The sequence below is a fragment of the Python bivittatus genome, unplaced genomic scaffold, assembly GCF_059951505.1.
Source record: "Python bivittatus isolate LINGU-HERP-01145 unplaced genomic scaffold, Pbiv_v1 ctg000850_np1212, whole genome shotgun sequence".
Classification (NCBI taxonomy): Eukaryota; Metazoa; Chordata; class Lepidosauria; order Squamata; family Pythonidae; genus Python; species Python bivittatus.
In genome coordinates, this window is record NW_028277112.1 from 2,895,078 (window position 1) to 2,922,963 (window position 27,886).

At 36.4% G+C, this 27,886-nt stretch overlaps 1 protein-coding gene across 1 annotated transcript; it reads left to right on the forward strand.

Annotated features, from left to right (window-relative positions):
* Nucleotides 1-27,266, forward strand: MTX3 (metaxin 3). The gene is made up of 11 exons (XM_088129941.1): nucleotides 1-108; nucleotides 1,681-1,750; nucleotides 2,378-2,454; nucleotides 6,211-6,303; nucleotides 10,526-10,708; nucleotides 13,185-13,261; nucleotides 14,669-14,826; nucleotides 15,099-15,187; nucleotides 20,765-22,204; nucleotides 22,322-25,987; nucleotides 27,014-27,266. Exons 1-9 carry the CDS (start codon nucleotides 28-30, stop codon nucleotides 20,873-20,875), a joined length of 939 nt encoding a protein of 312 aa, XP_087986067.1. The 5' UTR covers nucleotides 1-27; the 3' UTR covers nucleotides 20,876-22,204; nucleotides 22,322-25,987; nucleotides 27,014-27,266.
* Nucleotides 27,267-27,886: the final 620 nt, after the last annotated feature.

Below are 27,886 nucleotides of genomic sequence, written 5' to 3' on the forward strand. Positions count from 1 at the left end.
GCGAGGGCAAAGGTGAACTGTGTCAACATGGCGTCTTCAATGGAGCTTAGTTGCTGGGGCGGCGACTGGGGGTTGCCGTCGGTGCACGCCGAGAGCCTCGTTGTCATGGTAACGGGGGATTGGCCGGGTCGCGCGAGCGAAAGCCAAGAGACTTGTGGGGAGGGGAAATGAGCTGCTGCCATAAGGCGACGTCCCACGGAAGCGGAGCGGAGGCATGTGCACCTCTGCTTGCTGTATGCCCGGTGTCAGAACCGGCCCGGCGGGCACGGTCGCCGCCCCTGGAGTGGAACTGAGGAAGCGGAGCTTCAGAGTTTCAAGGGCCGCGGTTGGGCTGGCTTCCCCGGAAAGTTTTGAAACGAGTCCGCATAAATGGGGCATCAGTTTTGGAGGGAAATAAAAACCGATTAAATATTGCGGCGTAGGCTTTCGCGGTCTGTAGCTTGGTGCATCGCAGGGACGTGATGTTACAGCTCCCAGATTGAGTAATTAGGCATTGCTTTTAATGCCGGGCTTAATTTAATCCAGCCACCGTGCTTGACAGTGATGATGGATGCTATAATCCAACACACTTGGAAAGCATCATGTTGGGAAAGCTGGTGTAATCTGATACCTGCAGCATCTATTTAATGAATATATAATTAGATCTGCACTTTCCATCGTCAGACTGCAAACTTCCTCTGATCAAATTTCTGGACTATTTTGTTTTATTGTTTCCTTTTTATATGGGATGGTAGTACCCTGGAATTTGCATTTTTTTTCTTCAGAGACCAGCATGGCTTTTTTCCTCAAATACTAATTCTGCGGTGGCTTACGCCACAATAAATCCATTCTTTGGCAGATATCGCAAGATTCCATGTGTCTGAAGTACTCTCTTGATATATTATAAAAATAAGTTTCATGACCAGTCTGGCTTCTGAGCAAATATGCATGGGCTAAACTGAAAGAGTTACCTGTCTGGTCTCTGAAAATATGATATACCTCTGTGCACGTCACAGAAGCTCCACAGGAAACAATGTTACACTGCCTTTCCCAAACTTGTGCCCTTCAAATGCTTGCACTACAAATCCTAATATCCTGTAGCACTGTGAGCATTCTTACTGAGATTGATAAGACTTGCAAGTGTAGTGCATTCAAGGGCATTGGATTGGGGAAAGTTGTAATTTAATTTGGAAGCCTGGACTTCTTTCAGGACTGATTCTGAGGCTTTAGGGTACTGAAATAATGACTTGAAAAAGTGAGTGTTGGCATTTGTGACTGCTATATTGTTTGTCTAAAGATAAACTAGCCTCATATTGTGGGAAAATTGCAAATGGATATTTTCCATTTCCATATGTGTATATTTACAGTCTCATGAAGCGGGACTCAACATCTTTGGGCGTGAAATGGATTTGCCTTCTAAATGTTGGTCAATATATTTTAGAAACAGCTCTTTTAACCTAGTTCTCTTCTGGTGGCCAATTGCTATCCCATTGAAATTCACAGAATTAATGAATACTTTCCTATTGCTTACTGAAGCTTTGATGCTTACTGTGGCAACAGCATAATGCAAGTATGTACCATGAACCTTGAGAATGAAATAAGTAGCTGCTGTTTTTCCAAGCTTACTAGTCATTTTCACTTTAAAAAAACTCTGAAGGGTGCATTATTGAGTTTTGTTTTGTTTTTTTACTTTTATTACAGACTTATGCCAGATTTTCAGGTGCACCATTGAAAGTCAGCATAATAGATAATGCATGGAAAGCACCAAGAGGTATTGCTTTAGTATTTTAAAAGTGTATGCTATCTTTTATGCAACATTTTAAGTAATGATTACATATATACTTTTTAAGTAATGTATATACTAAATACATATATGTAGACAGTTAAATAGCTAAGCAAGAAAATGGTTTGACTTGGTTTATAGTCCGGATTTGTAATCTGTTAGACAAAGCAAACAGTGGATGGAATCTGGTTTTATACCAGCACCATGTTGCAAGGCAAGTGCAGCAAAATATTGAATGAATTGCTTTGATGCAGTTCTGTTGTTTAAAATGTAACTGCACTATGCAAGGCTACGTATGAATCATATACGAGGAATTACGGTAAGATAGTAGATTGTCAACATTTAGAGTTATTATATCTATCTAGTAACAGAATCAAGACCTATCCAAACACTGATACATTATCAAAGGTACAAAATACAAGCATTATTACAAAAGCATGAATTGAATATAAACATTAAATGACAAATAAGGTGAGATAACAATCTGATGTAACCCAGACTTTAGATACTGAACTGATCAGTATCTGACACAATCAAACTTTAGGCTCTGTTAAGTTACCATTAATACAGTTACGTTCTGTATTATATGATCTTGTCTGATTTACTCTTTTTTAGGGAGTATACCATTATTGCTATCAGATGACACTGTTATTTCTCAGCCAGCAAAAATATTAAACTTTTTAAGAAAACAGGTGGGTTTTCATAAATAATATTACCTATTTCAGTATGTTTAAAGATTAAAGACAGTATACTCTTGGCTTGTTTTATATTTGTTAGTATATAGTTATTGTCCCAGGAATACCGGAGGAACTGGTGCCCGTTCATTTAATCTTCTACATTAAATGGACAGTATCAGTAGTAAACTATTTGTACTTTTTTATAACTTTGTAGTTATATCAGGTTTGGACTACTACAAACAATAGCTCTATTAGGGGTATAATGGAGAAGTAGAATTTTTGGAACTGAAGATTCTCCAGTTATATCACATCCATTGGTTAGCACTGATACTAACTACAAAGTACAGATCTTTCTGCATTGGTGTTCATAGGATATGGGATTGCGGTGTCTCTATTTATCTTTGTTCTTCTATGCACTGCTACCTGTTTAAAGTAAGAAGTAATATCCAGTTTCTAAAAACAGGAAGAACTAAGTTTACAGATTACAACATGAAGGGGCCATTTTCATAGAATACAGAGGTGATAATATCAACAAATTTGATTCTTAGCTACCACAATCTGTGACAGGGTAATCAAGAATATCCAAGGGTATGGGCTGAATTTATGCCAGATTTTTTATAGTATTTCAAATTCTAAAAACTCTTGCGAGCAATATAAAATCCAAATCTGTGATTAATTTAAGTGGTGGTAGTAATATATAGCACTGTTTCATGAAGTGACTGCAAACTGATATATGCTTAAAGATACATTCTTGCTTCCAAGCAAATTGGCAGATTTATTCAAAGCATTTTAAATCTGTTTTTTCAGCTAAAAAGACTCAAGGTGGCTTATAAAAGATCAGTAAAAACAAGTTCCTGTTATCAGTCTTACAATCTCAGAAACACAAAGCAAAAAAAGGATAAGAAAGGAGAAAATTATATTTCTTGATTTTCTTCACTTTATTGATTAACACTGTATGATACAAGGTTGTACAGTAATCCAGATTTGAAGGGGAAGAGGTGATTTGAAGTGTGTATATGTGTGTATATCACACCTGTCAGTAATTCATCAAAGAAGCTGCATCTTTTCCTGGGCTCCTTCATGATGCCCTAAAAATATGTGTTTGATTTAAGAAATGCTGATAGCCCCATGATATAATAGAATGTAATAGAAACAGGGTACGTGCAAACATTTTGTTGTGCCTAACAGTCTGAAATGTCCATGTGGAAAGAAAAGTTGAATACTATTTAAACTCTAAAATTGTAGTCTTCTCTTCTAGCATATATGAGTGAATAGAATCAGACTAGATAATCTGTCCCTAAAGGAGTCAAGTAGAAACCTAGAAAACTGTCTCATCACTGAGTCAGATTTATGCAAGTATTATTGACACTGACTGGCAGATTTTCAGGCAAAGGTTTTTCTAGTGCTCCTGGAGATACATGAGATCTTCAGCATGTGAAGCTGATATTCTAATACTGAGATATGCCTTCCCCCTTTCCTGGTTGCTGTTATGTCAGGCTTTGTAGAATTCCAAACAATTAAAGAAAAGGCAGGCAGTAAAGTAAACAAAAGAGAGAGGGAGGAATCCCAGGTGCCAGTAAAAAGAAGTTTTTTTATTTGGCTCGAGATGTTTCAGAAAGTGTGTTCTTTTTCAAGGGCACTTCTGGAATGTCCATGAACAAACTGACAGAGTCAGTTCATGGACATTCCAGAAGTGTCCTTGAAAAAGAACACATTTTCTGAAACATATCAGAGCAAATAAAAAGCATTTTTTTATTGGCATTTGGAATTCCTTCTTTTTTTTGTTTAACTCTTCTGCTAACAGAAACTAGCATAGAAAAGAGCCAGGAGAAAGCAAGCTGTCTTGTTCAAATCACAGGCTTCTGCTTAAAGTAAAATTCCTGGATGGTGAAGCAGTTAGGAATAGCTGCGGCTTGATTTGTACTATAGCATCTGGTCAGCAGAGAGAATTATATTTTACTCCTGTGGGAAGCTACTCTGAAATTGGATCTTGGTATGCACATTCACTGAAGAACCGAATTGTGTCTCCTAAATCCATAATTTCATCAGAACTTTCTGATGGAATACAATTTGAAATGTTTTGAATGTTCCATCATAGAACAATAGAAACTAGAAATTAGCTGCTTTCTTCCTTTTTCTTGTTATATAGTAAATAGTAGTTCATGCTATTATTATACTACCCAATCTTCGAAAGGTTGGCCAAGATGATAATATATATTTTAGAGATTCCCATTGAATCAATGTAAGCAACACTTATACATACCTTTTGCAGGCTACCTAGACAGCCCTAGAACTGAGCCAACAAAGAACTAAAAAGAATAGAGTCACTTCAGGATATTTCACAAATAATACAACAGCAAAAATATGCTTTTTTGCTTATGACCTTGAGGCTTCCTGATAATATATAAACACGGAACATTTTATATTGGTTGAGAACATGTATATGAAACCAGATATACATTTATATATAACAGATAAGAATTCTGAACAAGCAACCTATAGGTAAAAGAGAGCCAGTTTGGTCTAGTGGTTAAGGCACCAGACTAGAAACCAGGAGACTGTTAGTCCTGCCTTAGGCATGAAAGCCAGCTGGTGACTTTGAGCCAGTTACTCTCTCTCAGCCCAACTCACCTCACAGTTGTGGGTTGTGGGAAAAATAGGAGGAGGAAGAAGTATTAGGTATGTTTGCTGCCTTGAGTTATTTATAAAAATAATAAAGGCGGGATAAAAAAAATCTTAAAAAACCCAGTAAAAACATAATTAGCATCCATTTTGGAAAAAATCAATTAATTGATACAAAATATGAAAGTTAAAATAAGTCATTAAACAGCTGAGAAAATATAGCTTGACCTGCTTCCTTATCTGTAGTTCGAAGCAAGCTTGCTTCAACTTCAATAACAATTTATTTTATAATATGGAGTCCACCACCAGAGAAAACTGAATTGATAATTGACTCTTGACGTCAAATGTATCCATAATGAGACTTGCTGAAGATGCCCCACTGATGTTTTAAGAAGTAGGAAGGACTGAATGAGAGTAGGTAGTTCTGTTAGTTGCTTGGGCCTGATAACCTGCCTTTAAAATTCAACAAACAGACAATGCAACATTGTTTTTATATTTAATAATCTGAAAGGAGAGCAGCACAACAACGTAATCTGGAATGCATATGCACAGTATGCACTTTGGTATTTGGTAACATGCCTGAAAAATAAAACACATACAGAAGCCATAGGAACAATAGTATTATATTGCAACCCAAGTAGTTTAATTTCCTCAAAGCAAAAAAATTAAAAACAGCAATTAACTTACCTACCATCAAATACCAATTCATTTTTTAACTGATTCTCTCTCACCCCACCACCTGCTCTCCCCTCAACTAGCTCCATCCAGTGGCAATAGAGATGAAACCTTGCCTGCTGTTTCATTGGCTAATGCATTCTCCAGTCTCCTTGGCTTAAAGAAATTTTTAAAAATGACAAACACAAACCAGTTATAGACATCAGAACTCTCAAAAAGCCCATTGGTTCCAGTCTCAAAGCAAAAACTGAAAACAGAATATTCCATATTCAGAACATTTCAAAAAGGCATTTCAAGCTTATAGTCAGAATATCATATATATTTTGAAATACTGTAATCAATTTTAAGGAAAAATAAAGATGGAAACTCTATTTTTATTTATTATTCCATGTGTTTAGTGAAATACAAATTGTTACATCTAGTTACTTTTTAGAAAGTTTCATATGACTCTTCATTGTCTTTTTTTATTGGCAGAAGTATAATGCTGATTATGAATTGTCTTCAAAGGAAGGAGCTGACACACTGGCATATATTGCACTGCTTGAAGAAAAACTACATCCTGCTATGGTAAGAAACAGTCTCTCAACTTGTACTTAACCACAGTACAGTCATTTCCTCCCCTGTCTCCACATTATTGCCTTCCTCTTGTCCCTGGCCCACAAGTGTGACTGACAGACTTAAGTTGTACATAAGTTGTATCGGTGTGGAAGTAATGTTTTCCCACTCACTGTGACCCAGCAAGGTTGGTATGTTTCACTGTCCTTGATATGGAGGTGAAGTCAGGTGATTAGCAGTGAGCTTGTTAGATGTTCCATGTGATGCGGGCACATCTCTCCCCTTCCGTTCCTAGTAAGCCTCTTCTGTCACCATTCTGCTATTCATTTCCTAATGGGCTTGAAAGAGTTATTTTAATCACTTCCTCACTTCTGTGTTGGTGTAAATACATCTATAAGGGTGGGTGCTTGTGGTCAAACTCATCCTAAAGGAAACGTGTTTCATTGGATGTATACCTGGAGCAACTCAAGGGACCTGCAGCTATGTCAGAAGTTGGGTGGATTTGCACTATGGCACTAAAACGTTCAGCTTATATTGTTGTGAATACTTTTTCTACTGTCCTTACTGGTTTCTGCAAGGCTGCAGTAACATGACAGTGAAATGAAGGACCGTGAATCGTTCTCAGAAAAACGGCAAGGGAATGAGTTAACACTTTACAAACCTGTTATGCAGAATGGTTTGTTGGAGCAACAGCACACAAACTGGCTTAAAGCCATCCAACAGAGGCCCGGTGTTGCACCCTTTCCATTTCTGCTGCAGAAGCGTGATTGGCAGATGGCTGTCCTGACTTTGGCAACACGTTTAAAAATGAGGGGAGCAAAGCGGTACTCAGCCAATCTTTTGTCCAGCATGCACTGCAGATACATAAACAATACTGAATTCACTAGTGACTCAGAAAAGACAGGATAAAGTTCAGCAATGGGCCAGTAAATTTCATGTCTGTATAGGTTTGCACTAAGTTAAGAATAAGTGGATAGTACTCTTAAGATTAGGCACACAGAGCTACTGCATGTGCCAAAGTTAATATTTTGGAGTTTTCTCATTGAAATTGATTAATTATGTGCCATCAAGTTAGAGTCAACTCTTAGTGACTACATAGATAGATTTTCTCCATGACAATCCGTCCCTAACCTGGTCCTTCAAGTCTTCCAGTGGTGTAACCATTGCCACTGTAACTGGCCCATCCATCTTATGGCTAATTATCCTATTCTTCTCTTTCCTTCCATCTTTCCCAGCATTAGAGCCTTTTCCAGAAAGCTAAGTCTTTGCATAATGTGTCCGAAGTAGCATAATATATTCATTGTCAAATCTAAGGCTGGTTGTTGTACCTGTTGTCATTAGTTAAAATTTTAGTTTTAATTTTAATTTTCACTGTACTCTTTGACTTTTATTATTAGAGTTTGCAGATCCTTTTCATTTTCAGCTATCAAGAGTAGTGTCATCACTATTGTGCTGGTTATTGATGTTTCTTCCTCCAGTTTTAAAACCACACTCATCTTTTCCAATCCAGCTTCCCTTAATATATATTCAGCATATAGGTTGAATAAATAAGGGGATACATCCTTGTCTCACTCCTTTGCCAATCTGTTTCAACATGTTCTGTCTGTACTGTGGCTTCTTGACCTGTGTATAGATTTAGTGTTAGGACAATGAGATATTCTGTGATCCCCATTTTTCTAAGCACATTCCACAGCTTGATGTGATTAACACAATCAAAGGCCTTTCTATAATCAATGGATCTCTTACTAACTTCTTTTTGATATTCTTTGGCTTTCTCAATTATCCAGCATGCATCAGCAATAATGTCTCATGTTCCTTGGCCTTTTCTAAAGCCAGCTTGGACATCTGGTGTTTCTTTTTCCATGTAGGGCTCTAATCTTTGTTGGATGATCCTAAGCATTATTTTGCTAACATGTGAAATTAAGGATATTGTATGATAGGTGTGCACACTATGCTAAGTCTTCTTTTTTTGGTATTGGAATGTAGATTGACCTTTTCCAGTCTATTGGCCACTGTGTCATTCTCCAGATTTGCTGGCATAGCTTGGTTTGAACTTTTACTGATTCTTCTTTTGTTGCTTGACGTTGCTTGACGTATTGCTTGACGTATTCCATCAGTTCCTGTAGCCTTCTGACTTGGTAATGAGCAGAGTGCTGATCTAACTTCATCTTCTAAACATTCTTGTAAATAGGGAGTATGTTCTACAGTATCTTGGATATTGACATGTCTACTGTGCAGTATTTCAATATACTCCTTCCACCTTTCTTTGATCTCCTTTGAATCAGTTATTATTTGTCCTTTGGCATCCTTTAGCATGCCAATCTGAGGTTGGAACCCCCTTCAGAGATCTTTTGGAAGATTTTCTTTTTTTTCCTGTCCGCTTGCACCTTCGATGTCTTTACATATGTTGTTTTAATACTGCTTCATGTCTTTTCTAACAGTTCTCTGAAACTCTTAAGTTCCTTCCTGAGATTTTTGTCTTTCTTGGCTTTGGCTTCTCTACTCTTCTTGGCAATTGCCTTTTTTTTTTCTGACATCCAGTTTGCTTTCTTCTGTTTCTTCATCTTTTCACTTTCATCCTAAACAATTTCTTTAAGTCCATTCTACAGTTCCTCTGTTTCTGTGTCAATTAATTCAGGACTTCAAAGTGATTCCTGATGTTCTTTTTCAAAATGGTGTGTGTGTGTGTGTGTGTGTGGGTGTGTGTGTTCATGTTCAAGATAGTCTTGTGGAAACTGACTGTCTTTCTTCTTCTGTAGCCTAACTTGGAACTTGCTCATGAGCAATACATGATCTGTTCCACATTCAGCATCTGGCTATGTGTTTGATGCTATAACTGAACTCCTCCATCTTCTTTTAGCAATAATATAGTCAATTTGATTTCTGTCTATTCCATCTGGTGTTGTCCATGGATACAGGTATCATTTTGGTTGTTGGAAGATAGTGTTAGCTATAAAGAAATCATAGATTGGCAGCAACTGATAAGTTGGTATCCTCCTTCATTTTGGATTCCTAAGCCATACAATCCAACAACATTTTCCTCCTTAATATTTCCACCTTTGGCATTTCAATCTCCATTCACAAGCAGCACATCTCGCTTGCATGTTCTGTTAATTTTAAATTGAATTTGATTGTAAAACTTAGCAACCTCCTCCTCTTCTCTATCATTGAAATTAATGGGGCTTAATTTGGGATTGGTGTTTGTGTGTATTCACTATGAAATGCTTAAGGAATTGTCTCTTTACAATCAACATGTAAATTTATACTTGAAAATGAGGTTAATTTAGTCATCTGAAACAGAAGCTCAATCAGCTTTGTAAACTACAATTGTACGGCCTACTTCATAAAAACAATGGTTCAACCTAAGTCTGGATTGTGCTACTTCAGACTGTAAATGGAGATTTGATTAAAAATCTTTCAAAAGGACAACTAGAAGGTATAAGGGTACTATCATTTATTTTATTAAAATATTTATATGCTTTCTCTAGATGGGTCATACAAAACATAGAACTGCAAATGTAGAAAAACAAATGAAATTAATCAAGCAGCAGCAGTAAGCAGTAGTTTATTAGTTATATTGTTTTCAAAATAAGTGGATTTTATATTGCCTGTGAAATGGCACAAAGCAAGAACAACTACAAATGTTCTTGACATTTTCATTGTGTGGATTTCTGTCTGCAATTTGTAAAACTGAAGCCTGTGATGTCATAATCATTTAGCTAATTACAAGATTGTTTGGAATTTTAAAGTTGCATTCACACATCATGCTAGATCATAATGCTGTTTATTTTGATTTTGGTTAGCATGATTCATGAACCCTGCTATTATGGCTTGTTCTGTTTGAACCAAACTGCTATGGCCTGTTCAGCAACCATGTTCAAAACAAGTCATATGTTGGTGTGATATGTGCTCAACTATTGTTACCGTGTATGTTTTTCAAATTTATTACTTTTACTACCTAATTACACAAATGATATTTCAGGAAGAATATGCTCTTAGAGGAAGAAAAATGCTATTTCTAGCCATTTGATTATAATAAATGTGCTGAATTTTACTAATCATAAATCTGGGCTATCTACTGTATGTATTTATAAACTGTTATATTTTGATCTAGAGATAAAAGCTTCAGCAATGAAGTCTGCTTTTAGTTTTTAAAAATTAAAAGAATGTTGTGGTTCTTTATAGAAAGTGCCTTCATTCTTGAACATTAACATTCTTTGTCTTCATGGTGCAGCTGTATACTTTTTGGATTGAAGCTGATAATTACTATAATGTGACAAAACCATGGTTTGCTTCAAGGATTCCATTTCCATTGAGTTGGTACCTGCCTAGAAAGATGTCCAGGGAAGCTCTTAATAGGATCTTGCTGACAAAGGGAGGACCTCCACTCTATAGCATCACTGAAGTAGAAGTTCAGGTAAATTTTCTTAGTCAATTAAAACTGATGCGGATATACCAAAACTTCATGATAAATGTAATGTTGTTTACTTTTCTACTTTATATGGCGGCAGATGTTTAATCTTCAGAATGTAGTGGTGTCTTGTTTTGTCTGACATTATTTACCTTTCTATCAGGACAGAACATAATCTTTTCTTGTGTCCACATGCAGTATGTATGAGAAGGGGCCTAATTTTGCAGGAGGGCACCTTGATTTTTGGTGGAGCTGTATAGGAAAATCAGCCCATTTGCCTTCTAAACCAGTTGTTATTTTTTTAATCTCTCCCCCCCCTGCACTTTCCCAAATAGTTTATTATTAACATTAAAAATAAGTTTAATCAAATATGGTGCTATACAAATTAAGAAAAAAAAATGCAACTGCTTTAAGGAGTTGCAGACAAATGCTTTGTTTATACCTCTGTGTACTCCAAAGCATTATTTTGGAATCAAATCCAAAGCACTTCATGGGCTTTTTTCAAAATAGAAATTAAAACAATAAGTGAGAACAATTGTTGTCATACAGGAAATTTTTCCAGAGCTTCTACATAACATTCTTTGCAACCTGTTCAGCATTAGTAGGAGAGAATTCTCACCACAGAAATAGTGCTAGATAAGTGTCTACAGTTGCGAAACCGCTTCACAGACTGGTTTTATCTGTGTTGCTATCGTTCCTACTGCTTTCGTGAGACCTCTGAGCAGTATATCTTCTGATACTCTACATGTATTAGAAGTTAATATGAATTAGGGTGTCCCTTAAAATAAGAGATGGCCTGATTTAGTTATCTGTGGGGTTTTGTTTTCTGCTGTGGTGCCCACGATATGGAATTTTCTCCCCCCTGAGGTCAGGTTGGCCTCATCACTTCTGAGCTTCTGAAGGTCCCTTAAGACCTGGTTATGTCAGCAGACCTGGGGACCTCAGGGGACAGGTGAACTAGTGAGGTGGTTCTTGTTTTTTGTATTAGCTCTGTTTTTATAATTTTTAATGTTTTTAATAATTAATAATGATAATGGTTTTAGGTATTTATTAATTGTTTTGGCTCTGTTGTACATTGCCCAGAGTCACTGGCTTTGTGAGATGGGCAGCTATATAAATTAGACAAATAAATGAATATTCTATACCTTTTTTTTAACTCCTACAGCCCACCAACATGATACACAAAGCAATAGTACAGGGACAGGCAGCCCATGAGCCACACACAAACCCCAGTACACTGTGGGCCCCAGGCTAACATTTTGGATTTGGGGTTTTTTTTGGTGGATGGAAATGTTTAAGAGGCAGCATGGGCAATTTCACCCCAGAACATCCTGAAAAGAACAAAATGAATGCTTTGGCCCTACCCACTTTGGTGATATTACTGCATCACTGATTACACATTGTGGCTTACTGGGCAAAATGAGTTGTGTGTGCCGCAGCGCTTAATCTGCAGTATGATATGCGCAGAGTCTCTTATTAGTAAGGCATAGTTGATCTATGCTAAATGATTTTAAGTATGATTTTTTTGAAGAACTTGTTAGATTAGTCAAAATTGGCAGGTTCATAAAATAGCACTCTGATTTTAGCATCAGTGCTTTGAAATCTATTAATACATTTGACAGCTTGTTCAGGTGCAAAAATACATTCAAGATATACATTTTGCTGCATTTTGTATAAACTGAAGCATTACAAAATTCAGGGGTAGCTTCCTTGAAAATTATGGTAAATAAATTAGGTTATCAAGGATGAGCAACTTTTTGGTGGCTGCGGGTTGCACAACATTTTTGGAGAGCTCAAGGAACTTAGTAGGTGGAACAGCGATGCAACATGGAGCTAATTTTTTTTTTCATTAGTTTTGGGAGGATTCTTAGTTTTATAAACTATGGCAAGCCTGTGGTATGACATTCACGTCAATTTTACTATTTTTCCTGCCTCAAAATGAAATGCAGGTTTCCTACTCTTGGTATGTAGGAGTAATATGGTAATAAAATGAATCAGCAAGAAAGAAAAATCCTGTAAAAGCTTAGAAAATAAGATAGTATATAATGGAATAAGTACAACTGTGGTGTTTTGTATGTTTCCACAAATGACATACAAGATCCCAGAATTGTTTTAAGATTAATAAAGATATTCTGTAAGTGTTGCATGAAGGAGCAAATGACAGCATGTGGGTGATAGTGTTATCATGCAAATGTTGCAACTTAAGTAGTTGTATTAAACATTGAGACGCAAGAGTGTGATGGTGGCATTTGCCTGATGATATCATCATCTGCACATCATTTTGGTACCATTGTGTTTGGCTGCAGATGCCAGTGTCTGTAATGGTATATATTTAACACAGCAAGCTGTATCTTCTTTAACATTGTGATATAGATAGATAATGTAAATAATGTGTATTTCCCTGCTTGTTATGCAGACACTGCATTGATTTGAAATAAGTACCTGGAAAAGTTTTGTGCAGATGAGCTTTTCTCCATTTTAGATCTACAGAGATGCAAAGGAATGTCTGAATCTTCTGTCAAATAGACTGGGTTCATCTCCATTTTTCTTTGGAAATAAGTGAGTACAGAATATTTATACTTTTTTAAATTGCTGTTATATTTTGTGTTTAAAAGTATGTTTTTATTTTACTTTTTACATTAGGAAGATTTTTTTTGATTTGCCAGCTTTTAATATAAATTCTTATTCAACTAGTGATCACCATAAACTAAATGACTAATCAAAAATAATTTTAAAAAGAACTCAGTAGGTAAGGTTGGCTTCTGTATGAAATAACATACTTGCACACTGAATATCAGTGGCATAGTTTTCCACTATTTTGAGTCAAAAAAAGCAAGAAATCTATAGTGTAAGCTCTAAAAGAGGTTTAACAATGATTTCAAAAAGCCAAATTAATCACCAAGAGCCATATGCATGGTCACCTACACACCATGTACAGTATAAAGTATGGCCTTTGATCATCAACAGGTTACTTACACCTAATCTAATCATTTCCTCCCTCTTTCAAGCAGGCAATGGACTCATTGATTACCATTTTAAAAATAATATTAAATTTCTAAAAACCCTTCCAGTTTGCGGAACTTTTTTAGAACTGAATTGTAGATAACAGTAGTCTAGTTTACATGTTAAATCTGCTTTCCTGCTAGGGCACTTTCTTATGCTGCTGTTGGTGATTGCTTTAGATTATTAAACCAGACCATGACTGTCCAGTTATTTCTAAGGACATATCTGCACAGATCCTGCTTTCACACCCTCTGTGTGTTTCCATTTTCAGTGCACTGCATGCTGAAGTGATGTTGTTTTTTGTATAGCATTCAAGATGCTGTCTTCCTACATCCTACATCTTTACCATAATTACATTGATGTGCAGAAAAAATACTTTAGCATATCTCAATCAATGATACTGCCATGGAAGAGATTTATCTAACTTGTCTAAGTTGTGTAAGTTCTGATCTAGGTTTCCTGGGGCACTATGGTAAAGATTTACACTGGAGCAGCTTTTATCTGTTTAGCTTTATATAAGAAGCAAACTTTAGTTTGATGACATAGATTGATGAAATGTAGATTATGTTCTAAGCATCAAAGTCTGGCACAGAGTTACTCATTTATCAATTCCTTTATATAAGGACCATTTGACACTATGACAGCTGATATTACTTGCTGTAAACATCTTTACACCTCAGAAAAACTGCTGCTTTATATGTATAGCCTGCAACCAATTGCAAACTGCTTAGTTGAAGGTTGTAACTAATTGGTTTAAGCCCATTCGATGAAGGTAATCTGTAGTCATTATCACAAAATACAGTCTTGCTAGAAATAATGACATCATAGATTTCTATAGTCAAGCATGTTACGTTTTTATCAATTCAGCCTGTGAGAATTTTCAAACATAACATTTCACTTTTCTATTTCTAGAAGTTTTTAAAGAGATTTGAGATAATAGTGTCATCTATTTATTATATCTAGACCTACAACTCTTGATGCCTTCGTGTTTGGTTTTCTTGCTCCTCTTTATAAAATACCATTCCTTAAAGTCCAGTTACAAGAGCATCTGAAGCAGCTTCCCAATTTATGTCGCTTCTGTGATGATATTCTGAGTTGCTACTTTAGACGAAACTTCTCAGGTAAATGCTACACTTGTCCATACACCTGTGTGTGTTTTGAAATCTACAAATGCTTGTTGGCACTAAGTCTACACTGGAAATAAATTCTTCACCAGAAATCTTGGAATCTGCCTTATAAATTTTTAAGGGCTTTTAAAATGGTAAAGGCTTAGGACTCTATTAGCATACAGTATGTGCCACTTTTTCCCTGTGAAAATTCTTGAAAGGTTTTATAAAAGGATTTTTGGTTGCTCCTAACTTTCTTTCTCTTCCTGTGTGTCTTGCCTATTTAGGCACCTCTCCAGAGGGTCAAGATACAGTTGATGCGAATCTCCAGAAACTCACACAGCTCGTGAACAAGGAATCTAATTTGATTGAAAAGGTTCTTGTTCATTCTGATTTTCTAACTGATAGATAGGAATTAAATTAGCCCTGATGATAGTAATTTTGTCTTTAATCAGCTGGAAAGAGAATTAGAACTAGAAAGGGGCACCGAAATGAGGAGAGCAGAACCCATCCCAGGTGCTGGGGTGCTTCCTAAAGCATCTGGTTTCATCTGCTTTTATTTTAATCAATCTCTGATGCTTGAAGTGACCTTCACTGCAGAGAAACATATGAGAAGATGGGCTGCAGGAGGGAAGAAACGAGAGAAGGATGGTTGTCCACTCATCATCTTTGTGTTGCTTTTCCTTTTAATAGTGGAACTTTAGCTCATTCTCTCTGCCTTACTGAAGCAGTTTTGTTGCACAGATACATGAAACTGCCATTGTCCTGGATAAGTGAACCCTGAATTATTGTTTATCAATAATGTAGGTTCTGAAGTGACTGATAGTATTCAGTATTAGATTATGTAAGTTTAACAATTCAGCATCTGTGCTTTATTTAAAAATGAGGGATAGGCAGTACTTGAGTTGATTGTATTTTCTTCCATGGTAAGTAAATACATAACTTGGGTACAATCTGGACAAGCCACATAATAACCAACATAAAATTCTTCAATATATATAAAAAATATAAGCCACTTAAGGTGCAGGCAGATCCACTATAATCTTTGGGTGGGTTTTATTAACTAGCACTTAGAATCTAGTACCTAACAAGTTATGATTTCAGTTTATTTGATAAAGGACAAGAAAAAAGTCATCTGAACATTGGGGAAGATATAAAATTGTCCTTATGTATATTTCTATAAAAATGCAATATGGGGAAGTGCAGCCAATGATTTAAGTAGTTCCAGAGTCAGTAGAACAAATGTGTTTAAATGGAATATTATTAAATCTAGCATCTAACAAAGCAGATGGCCAGGCATTAGAACAGCCCCTGGAAAATGCTTTTCGGTATTTGGGGATAGTTAAAATTGTAAAATATTGAAGGTTGGTTTCTGGCTGTGATTCAGCCTCCAACATTTGAAACGTTTGAGTATGTTTAAACTATTTTGATGTTCTATAAAGGTCTCATTAGCCTTTTCATAGACAAATAGATAGTAGGAATTCTGGCAAAAGACATATGAAAACAAATTCTCTAAAGAGATCTTCATCCAACTCAACTAAAAATTAGCAGTAAATTCTAAAGGAACTAGCTCAACTAGGAGAAATTTTAACTTTAATCAGTAATTAAACATGGATACACAAACTCTGTCTTCAGCAGTCAGCAATATCATTTTCAATATAGATCTATGTATTTATTTATATACATTTATATAGTCATCACCTAGTGACACTGGATGGCTCAGAATAAAAATATCCCAGATAATTTAAGGACATGAAAGTCCAACTCTTTTCAAGCAACTAAGTAATGTATTAATATGAAAAAAATGAAGTGATTATGCTAATATACAAGGTTTATCCCCTTTCAGCTGCTTCATGATTTTTTTTTTTATATCAAAGACTGACATTCAGGTCATGAATTAACAAGAGTGACTGCCATGCTTATGACATAGTGACTAAGCATAGGCTTCCCAGGCTCTGGGGCTGTGGCAGGCTGCTTCACCTATAGTAGTTCACCAAAACCTGGCTGTGACCCTTCACTCCACAGAAGCCAAATTCATTTAACTAAAGTTACTGACCAGCAAGGTAAGAAAAAAAACCTCAGAAGCAATGGCCAGATGCTTCAAAGTCAATGTAATCATCATATAAAACCTAAAAAATTAAGACATAAAAACAAGAAAAGAGAAGTTGAATAAATTATAATAAAACAATATAAAACATAAAAGAAAAATTCAATAAAATAAAAGATTTCATAATATCACTCCAAGATTAGGACATCTTATGCCTTCTTATGGAAATCACTAAAAGTAGAAACTTAGCCACCATATCGGTGATGGTAGGGTTCCAATCTGCAAATAGGAAATGGATCGCCTCTCTCTCATAAAAGATTGTGTTTTTGTTAAGTGATGGTGAAAGTATGTCTGCACATAATTCGGTGTAGTGTAGTGAAAAAATATACACAATAGAGAGCAATTTGGTATAGTAGTTAAGGTGTTGGCCTGGAAACCAGAAGACTTTTAGACCACCTTGAAACCAGCTGGGTGACTTTGGGCCAGTCACACACACTCAACCCAACCCACCTCACAGGGTGGTTGTTGTGGAGAAAATAGGAGGCAGGAGTATTAGGTATGTTCTCCGCCTTGAGTTTTACAGCTCGTCCTTGGGTTATGATGGCAATTGGGACTGGAATTGCCATTGCTAAGCAACGTGATCATAAAGCGTGACGTCATGTGACCATGTCGCTTAGTGATGACAGTTCCGGCAGTCTAGGTTGCCATCATTGTTTTTCAAATAACTTTATTAGATTTTAAGATAAGAACAATAAAAACTAACAAAATTTGATATTAAAGATAAAGAATGAAAAAGGAAAAAAAGATTGAAAAAGAAAAGAAAGAACAAAATCAGAAGTACAAAAAGAAAGAAAGAAGAAAAAAGTACAAAAAAGAATGACTTCTGACTTTCCTCACAACAGATATAAATATCAATTTACACCAAACTTTTACTCTAAGTTTACAACATAACTTTCATTTTTTCTATTGTCCAATATTATTTCTAGTCATCGAATCCATACATCATTTCATTGCCAAAAGTCCAAAAAAGGCTTCCAATTAGTATTAAAATTACTTAGTGTCTTTTCTCTAATCAAAACCATCAGCTTCGGCTTCTCAGCCAGCTCCATCAACTTCACCATCCGTTCTTCCATTGTAGGTAATGTCAAGTCTTCCCACCTTTGTGCATATAAAAGCCTCGCTGCCAGGTTGCTGTTGTTAAGTGAGGACTGTACAGATTGTTAAGTGAGGACCTCACTTCCGACTTCCTGCTGGCTTCCCCATTGACTTGAGGGAAGCCGGCAGGGAATATTGGAAATTGCAATGATCGCAACCACATGACTGTGGGGACGCTGTGATGGCCAGAATTCCAAGGACTCATCGTAAACCCCCCTCGTTCAGTGCTGCACAAGTTTGAACCATTGCTGAACAAGTGGTAGTAACCTGAGGACTGCCTGTACATATGTAATCAAAAAAGGTGGGATCAAAATATAATTATATTAATAATAATAGGGTTTCAGGTTCATGCCAACCACAAGGACAGCATCTTTCAATGAATGGGGTCCTACTTTACCTCCCATCTAATACTCCTGGGGTAAGGTGTTGAAATGAGCCAAAGATAAGGCTCTATAGTGTGCTAGGCCAACAATGTTGAAAAAGTAGTTTGTAGATATAAAAGATTTCAATTCGAAACAGCTGAAAGTTGGCTATAGCATCCATCTGTCATGTGGTGTCAAAGACTCTGGTAGATTTCAGCTTTAGCTCTCTCTAAACCTAGGGGCAGCACAAATTAGATAGAAAAGCCTCAATCAGGCTGAGATTTTTTTCTTTCCACTGATGATGTCCACTGAAATCTACTTCCTTGTAATTTAAATTCATTATTTCTTGTCCTGTTTTCTAAACAACATTTTTGCCCCATCTTCTACATGAAAGCCCTTCAGATACTTGAACCTAGCTATCATGTTTTCCTACAGCTTTCTCCAGGCAAAATATATAGAAATCCTACAATTATTCCTCCTAAGTTTTTCCTTCCAGGTCCCTTATCATCGGTTGCACTCATCTGGACATCCTCAAGTTTATCAATGCCCTTCTTAAAATGCAGTGCCCAGAAAGAATTCAACACATTGTTCTAAGTACAATAGGAACAATGATTTCCCTGGAGCTCAGGTGATTAGTTAGTAGGGTTAAATTTCCTTTTTGGCATTTAGATCACCCCATATAATTACATACACAGAAGGGTATAATTTAATACTAAGAAATTAGCAATGTATATCTCCACAAATGTTTGATCTGTGAATGCATATATAAATTAATGAGTTTTTAATGAAGTGTTAAAGCTTCAGCAGCACTGTGAGCATTCAGTGAGCATGAAGGGGTGTCTTAATAACATCCACTTGAAATTAACAGCCCTAAACCACCCCTGGGTCTCATTAGGGGAGGTATGATTCCAATATGACTGTTAACCACCTGTTCTCAACTATCCCAGTGCCCAGGTTTCTTGCAGAAATAAACATCAAATTTAGGTAAATAATAAAGATCAGAAGTAAATCATCCAGTAATATTCCATGAGATAAAGGAGAGGTTCCATAAATACAGTGACTATCAATCAAGATCATTAGAAGCAGTTATCTCCTAACAGAAGTTGTCAGATTGTAATCTAAACTGAAGTGTTAATAGAGGGAGGTACACTACTGATACTTGCTCCTTCTGAGTTTAATTCTGGTTATTTATCCAGATCAAGTGATGTATTTTCCCTGAAGAGTCTTTTATAAGAACAGGTTGAGATGGATAATCAAAAAGAATAACCAAAAGCAGAATTAAATTATCTAGCCATTTGATGTCACTATCCCTTCGCCTTTTCATTTAGATGCAATTAATCATCTATAGCTTGGTTTTGGGGGGAGGGAGGTTGGCAACTAAGACAGAGCAGTCAACTTTTGAGTATTTGTTTCTCTCTGCAGATACAAATTCTTTTAAGCATGACTTTAGGCAGAAGATTTTTAGCTTCTGTCTGGCAGAAGGCAGAACTTGGTTTGCTTTATATAACTGCAGATATTCTGCTGTTTGTCAGTATCAGTGGAAGACATAAACTTTTTAAATGATTGGGCAGTGCTCAAAATTGCTGTCTGTATAGATTCTAATTTCCCTCTGTAGTTAAATAAACATTTAACAAGCTCATTTCCTGTTTTGTTACTGGCAGATATTCTAACTTCATTAATGGTACTTTTTGCTCTCCATTGTTTGATCTCAGGGAAAAAGTAGTATTAACTCTACTTTAAGTCAAGAGTATTCTCTTTCATTTTTCCACCTATTTCTAAACTGCTTTCTTATCTGACTTGGGAAGCTGCATGGTTTTTACACTTAACTCCCTGTGAGAGGAGAAAAGAAATTTGCAGATAAACTGGAGAGTACGTTCTAATTCATGTGATGACATTATAAAATGTACAGATTATGTTACTGGCATAGTATTATGATGTGTGATGCCATTCTGTAAACTTCGGTGTAACTGAAATGGTATTTAGTCAGTTCAGCTGAATGAATCATGCCCACAGAAGCAGAACAGTGATGAAAAGAGGGATGCATTACAGAGAGTTGGATGGGAAATTCATTAAAAAGTATCTCATACATAAGACAAGGTAATCTTTAGAGGACCATATCTCTGTTTCTGTTAATGAATAAACAAGAAACAACATGCTTGCCAATTGCAGTTAAGCTGTTGAAGTTTAAAAAAAACTATACATGACATTAATAAGGTGATTTATTGAACTCATTAACTGGTCTGTTGTCCTTGAACTCAGAAAATTTGCACTATTTTGTGTATCTTGCGAATTACCTTGTAAAATAAATAACTGAACATTACAATGTGAACAATGTTGTTAAAGTTATTTTATTCAGATATCTGAACTGGCCTTTATGTTGCTTTTGCAGATGGATGATAATCTTCGCAAGAGCCCTCAGCATCCTCCTCGTAAGCTGACAACTGTCAAACTTTCTACAGCTGAGGAAGGAAATAGTTCACTGAATCGCTTGTCACCCTGATAGTTTTTAATTTCATATTTAAATGTGTTCTCAGAAACTGTTAATCTATAATCAATTTTTGCACTACATCTATGTGTATATGAATCTGTGGCAAAGATAAGTTGACATGGATGCAGGTCCATTCATTTAACCAATTCATTCTATGGTCATGTTAAAAATAGTACACCTAACACAGGCAAGATCACTGAGTAATTGTAAAATATACTGTGTAATGTCACTTTTAATGCTGCATAATGCTTGCCTTTTCAGGTTAATATGTCTCTTGACCAAAAGCTAAGATTCCACTTTTTGGAATACACTAACATATCAGGCTCTTCTGCTAGATTAAGTTTTCAGTTTTGACTGCAATCATGTTACACCTTAACTTGCTGTATATTGGAATAGGTACTTGATCACCACTTTCAGCATTTTTATAGTTTTCTAAAATAGCTCAAATACTGAAATTGAAGTTATCAGTCTATAACACAGAACAATAGTGAGCAGTATTTGTTATTTTGGAACATGTTTGTGCAAGCAATGGTGAATATATGCAATGTATGCTAGTTTTAAAAGAATGTAGACTTTTAAAAATCAGTCTTACTGCCATTGGTATTTCATTTCATATTTAAATGTTTATTCCAAATCTGGTTTTATCAGTAGACAAGCTTCCTGAAAGCATGATACATGCAAAATTGTAGCCATTTTTACTGACTCCTTTTTTTTCCTACTTGCTCTTTCTTACTCATGACACCTTTTCATGTTTCTCCAGCAGTTTCCAGTTCTCTGGAACAGAGAGAAGCAGGATGAAGTGGAGAGAATGTCCTTCACACCCTATTTCCAATGTGAGGGAACTTCAACCATAGCAAGTCTAGGGTCCATGCAATTAGCATTACTTCTTTTTAACCTGCTTTGTGCTAGAGGTGGCATTCAGTTTGTGCTTTGATGCAGTTCATCAACATCAACCTGAATGGCCTAGTCTTTTCCCTGGATTAGAATGTTTTAGTTAATGAATTAACAGGATATTGAGCTTGTGCAGTATGTTGATCTATGCACATAGAATTCCTGATGGGCTTCCCCAGGTACTTGAACTAACATTGGTAGTGCCCCAGTCAGAACTGCTGTATGTAGAGCTCTGTCCCTGACCCTGTTTTGTTAGTTTGTTTATTTACTTTACTTTACTTTACAGGGCTTATATGCCACTCTAATGAAAACTGATTCTAAGCAGCTTAGCATACCTTATTTGTGCTTTAGACTCTAAAAGTCTACAGCACAAATGACAATATAATAAAAACAGCACCAGAGGAAAATAAAATGCGGAAGCAGGGCACATAAAACTCAGTATAGACCAGTGTTTCTCAACCTTGGCCACTTGAAGATGGGTGGACTTCAACTCCCAGAATTCCCCAGCCAGCATGGCTGGCTGGGGAATTCTGGGAGTTGAAGTCCACCCATCTTCAAGTGGCCAAGGTTGAGAAACAGTGGTATAGACACAGAGCTTGGCGTTTACTGAAAGCCTCTAAATCAGGCTCATTTTATAACATCTGTCTATAATGGCACTGAGAAGCACTTAGCTTAGCAGTAGTTTTGCCACAATTGATGTAACAGTTCTAATATTCCACATCAAGGCTGGAGGAGGAACTGGATGGTTTAAAAGTCAGATGGTTAGGGATTGCTTTGCAAGAGGAAGGAATAAAGTAAGTTGTGTAAGAAGTAGGATATTGAAATATTTAAGTCTTGAGATCTTTGAATAGGATGGACTTTTGAATGTACATTTTGCAGGGATGTATTGTCAACCTCTTTGTACCTGCTTGAAGTGGCACCCTGGGCCCCTATTCCTAACCTAGCTAGTGCCACAAAATAACAGGGCACACTAGTGTGGAAACCTGTAAAACACTGATGGAATGGAATACAGAATGTTGCACAAAATTGGGTTGTGGTCTAGGCAAGGGCTTTCATTGACTCTCACTAAAATTTATTTCTGAATTTCAGTCAACAGAATATTTTTGGAAAAGGACTTAACCAAAATGGCATGTTCCTTTAATCAACTGTTTTTTTGCGTACCGTATTTTTCCATCTATAAGACGCCCTCATGTATAAGACGACCCCCACTTTTCCAACCCAAAATTAAGAAATCAATATTTTAAAGATAAAGCAGAACACATCTTTATTTAGTAATTCGATAACATTTACCTGATACACTCAGTGGGAGGAGGTCCAAACGGTCTCTCTGCAGCTCTTATTTCCATGCTCTTTTGCATAACTGATTACATTCAATCACGAGTGAAACTGCCAATAACTTGTCTCTGCAAACAGACTTCCTCCAATTGGTTTGTTCAGCATCAGCTGACATCAGTTACATAAGGCTCGTGATTGGAAGAAGTCTGCAGAGACAAGCTATTGCACTCATGATTGGAGGCTAGTGATAGGAGGAAGCCTGTTTGCAGAGACACAGTATGGGCAGTTTCACAACCGCGCAGTTCTCTCCTCGGCTTACTTCCTTGCATAAGACGCCCTTCAATTTTTAGTGTAACGATTTTAGAAAAAAGCATAGTCTTATCGATGGAAAAATACGGTATATCTTAATTCCATGCTTTTCATATGTAAACAAACAACAGCTTTCTTTTCATTTGACTTTATTTTGCCAAATCAAACAAATCTGATACTTTTCTCTAAATTACTTGGAGTATTCCAAGAATGTAGAAACATATTTGTCTAAACAAGTTTGTAAATTGTGTATATAAATGTATTTACAGAATATTACTTTATAAAATAAAGACTATAGCAATCTCTTCATGTATCTTGTATTTATAATAATACTTTTGGATGTCTAACAAGAATAAAATTAAAGTTTCATGTTACTTCTAAAGGTGTTTCATTTGTTGTCTGAATCTGCAGATGCCTTACAAATGATGATTTTAAGAGATACAGTGGTACCTCGGTTCACGAACTTAATTCGTTCCGCGACTCTGGTCGCGACCCGAATTGGTTGTGACCCGAATCAAATTTTCCCATAAGGTTCAATGTAAATATGGTTAATCCGTTATGACCCCTCCGAATTTGGTCGTGACCTGATTTTGGTTGCATCCCAAATCAAATTTCCCCATAAGGTTCAATGTAATTACGGTTAATCCGTTCTGAACAATTTTTTTTTTTAAAACCACAAAAATATGGAACAAAGTATAGTACGAAGAGGGAGAACACTAACCTTGCTCGACGCGACTTCTGGCGTGGAGGACAGGAAGGCGGGTGGGGAGGCGGTTATTGCTTGGAGGGAGAGTACCCCTCCCTACAGGAAGCCACGACCACGTGTCACGGGAGGGAAAATGGCTGCGGATCCTGTTCGTCACCCGATCCGGCGTTCGCGAACAGAGGCAAAATTTTGCGAACGGAGCTGTTCGTGACCCGAGGTACCACTGTATCTGTGAAAGGAAAAGTGTTAACTTATTTTCTTGACAAGGGGTTTCAAACAAGGTAGGGCTTCTTTTTTCACCCCAAAACGTTCATAATGCAACTTGACAAAAGCAGTCAGGTTGACCATGAGAAATTCCAAAATCTGTATTGAGACAAATACAAAGGTACAGGTTCTGATTTTGGGTACTTTGAGTGACGTGCCGGTTTCTCCACTAAATTCGATTTTTTTTCTTCTGCTAAAAATAATAGATTTGCTATGATTACTCATTAGAATGAATTTAATAATGTTCTCTTTATATAACATTTGGAGGTCCCTGAGGTATTTCAGGTTGCATGTCGCCCTGGGGCCTCAAGTTATACACCTTTGATATATTCAAACAGGTTAAGGTTTACAAAATAGTGGCAAACCTTCAAGGCTGTGGGAACTCTTCATCTAAAAAAAAGAAGGGAGTACAATAAATGCTACTGGTTGGTCTAAACAGGCCACTGCATTTCTTATTAAATGATCAATATTCTGAAGTTTCCAGAAAAGTAGCAAAATGTGCTACAGCAATTGATTTTAAAAATCTCTGGATCTGAGCAAAATCCAGTTATTTTTCATTTCTGGTATGAATAAGGTTTTTATGTTGGATGTTTTGTATTTTAACTTTTTTTGTTCTTCTGTTGCCATAAATAAGCAAACCATGGAATCAGATAAACTGGTACATTTTGCTTCATAGACTATTATGGTCCGGTAGTGTGATGATGGTGATGCTGATGACAGCAACTACAACTACATTTTTCACAGTTTATCTGAGCTTTTTCTCTGGTCTTTTAAATACAATTGTTCAATTCACATAATACACTCAAGCTCAAATCGAAACATAACTTAGATATGTGAGCCCAGATACTGTAGTTTGTATGGCAAAAGTACCCAACCAATTGTGGCTAATTACAAACTCATGATTACACCAACTATAATTTAGCAGGATATGTGAACCAATGTATTTATCTTTTATCTTTTTCTCATTCTTAGAATTCTATAGGGTGTATTTTGGAATCAGAGTGTAAAATCATGACTGATAACACCAACATTCAGTAATGTAATTTTGGTTCTATAAGCAATTTTCACTCTGTAGTAGAAATCTTCCATATCTTATTTGCTACTGAGTGATTGATAAATCTAGAAAGTGAAGAGTTAAGTCCTAAAAATCAGTTTTGGGGAAATCAAAGATTAGTTATATTATTAACAGGATAACCCTGTACATCTGCTCAAAAATAAATTCCATGGAATCCAGTGGTAGTTAATTCTTAGAGAGTTAGAATTCCATCCTAACAGAAGTTATGACCATCTTTATAGTCAGGTTTTGGGCTCTAAATGTTGAGCATTTGTGAAAATAAATTGTAGTTTTTACAACTGCTCTCTTGCCAGAGAAAAAACTCTTGAAAAAAAAAATGTGGCATCTGAAAAGAGGTTTTTTTTTTAGAGCAATGTTTGCTATTTTCTCATACAAACTGAACTTCCATGTTAAAAAAGAAGTAAATTGTCATGCCCCTGGGCAAATGGTTTTAGAAATCAGAGCTTTTTATAATTATTCTAAATGACATAGTTTGTAAAAAGCAATACAAATGGTTATCAGGTTTTATTTTGCTGTGGTTATGTATCTATCAATTTTATGTTATTTCTCTTCCATTTTTCCAGACCAAGTTCTCTTGTGCTACAACAGCTGGAGGAAAAAAAAGGTATTTATGCTTCACTGAACTGGAAACATAGGTGGATGGCAGGGAATATTAACTAATCAGCTGATACATACTGAAAACTCTATCTGTGCCTCTTGGTACAAGCATGTGCTGAGCTTCTTAGAGAATGGGAGCCCTGACAAGCCAGCTTTTCCACATTTCTTCCCACAATGACTAGTATCAAATGATTGCACAAAGAAGCTTTCGGGATGCTGACAATTTGATCAGCTCTTCTTTGCTCTGTAAGCTGCAAAATAATTAAGCAACCATTTTATTATATTCAATAAATAAAGACCAGAAATGGTCAGGTTTGTTGTGTAGAATCAGAAATGGTATCTTTGGTGCTTTCCTAACTGTGCCACAGAGTGATTTCAAGGAAGAAAGCTATGCCCGGACTGTAGTGCAGAAGGAAAGGAGTAATTCCTGCTTCTAGTGATAATTCCGGAGAACTTATTTGGAGGAGCAAAGGGGTAATCACCATGTTATTAATACAGCAAGGATTTGGGTGTCTGTTAAATAATTATGCAAATATGCTTACAAGTATTACTTTATTTACCATTATAGATGAAGTTGAATACTGTTCTTGTTCTAGGAAGCAAGTCTGTCTACAGCTTTCTTCAAATCAAGGAATCTTGTCAACTTTTTAAAATATCCAAGATAGACAATTCCTTAACAAGTAATTTGCATATGACTGTGTTTTCAGATACTTTACTATAAACTTCCAGGTGGATGCAGAAGTGAAATAGGAATAACAAATACATTTTATCCCTTGTTGCTCCTTACAGCAAGGATACACCGCAGTTTGGGGGGACTTAATGTTTTTTTGGAAGAGCAAGAGCCCTAAAGTGTGAGGCAGGAATCAAAGTGTATGTGTCATATCACACATGAGGGAGGGAGTAGGATTCCTTGTTTTTTTTCTGAATTTGGGGAGTTCATTTGCTTTAAAAAATTACAGAACCTTTCTTAGGGTTTACAGTAGGGATACTTAGACCTTTTCTTCATTCTGTTCTTTTATGTTTCTTACCTCAGAAACACAGGAAATGAAGCTACCAATTTTTGGCAACTATGTTTGGAGGGATTGGGCCAAAGGAGAGGCAATGGAGATACAGAGAAACTACAAATGCCTCAAAGTAGTGAAGAATTCATGGAGGACCTTTCCATGCTGTAAAGTCTATGTCTATCCAAGTTTGGAACTACCATTTATTTATTGAATATGTATGTTAGCTGCCTCAATGCCAAATTAGCTCTAAAGTAATAAATGATTAAAACAAAAGGAAAAAAATCTACAACAGTGGATGGATGGATGGATGGATGGATGGATGGATGGATGGATAAGAGATAGATAGATAGATAGATAGATAGATAGATAGATAGATAGATAGATAGATAGATAGAGATAGCACCTTGTGTTCCTCAAAAACATGCTCCTTATGTTTGTTGAAAAAATGCCCTATAACTTTGCTCTCCCCATGGTGTCATGGATTTTCGGTGGACTTCATGTATCTTGTTGATTAAGTTACGTTACTTAGCTCAGCTGCTGCTCCAGAGAAAACACAACAAAGACAGATATGCTGCATTTCCTCTGAAGCTGCAGGCAGGTGTTTTTTCATTGGCAGGCACTCCTATCTTGTCCCACCTTCTAGCTCCTGAATTGTCATTTCCTGTCTTGAAATTAACATGCCAACATTCCTTCACTGTTTTTTCACCACTCTGGCTTTGCCATGCCCCCACACAATGTTTTTCCTCCCCACAAAAATGCAGTGAGGTGACAAGGGGGTGGCTATTCTCCATTGACTAAATTGTGGAGCCCTGCAGTGATGCAAAAATGCTGTTTTCTTAGGGTTTACAGTAGAAATACTTAGACCTTTTCTTCTTTCTGTTCTTGTATGTTTCTTACCTCAA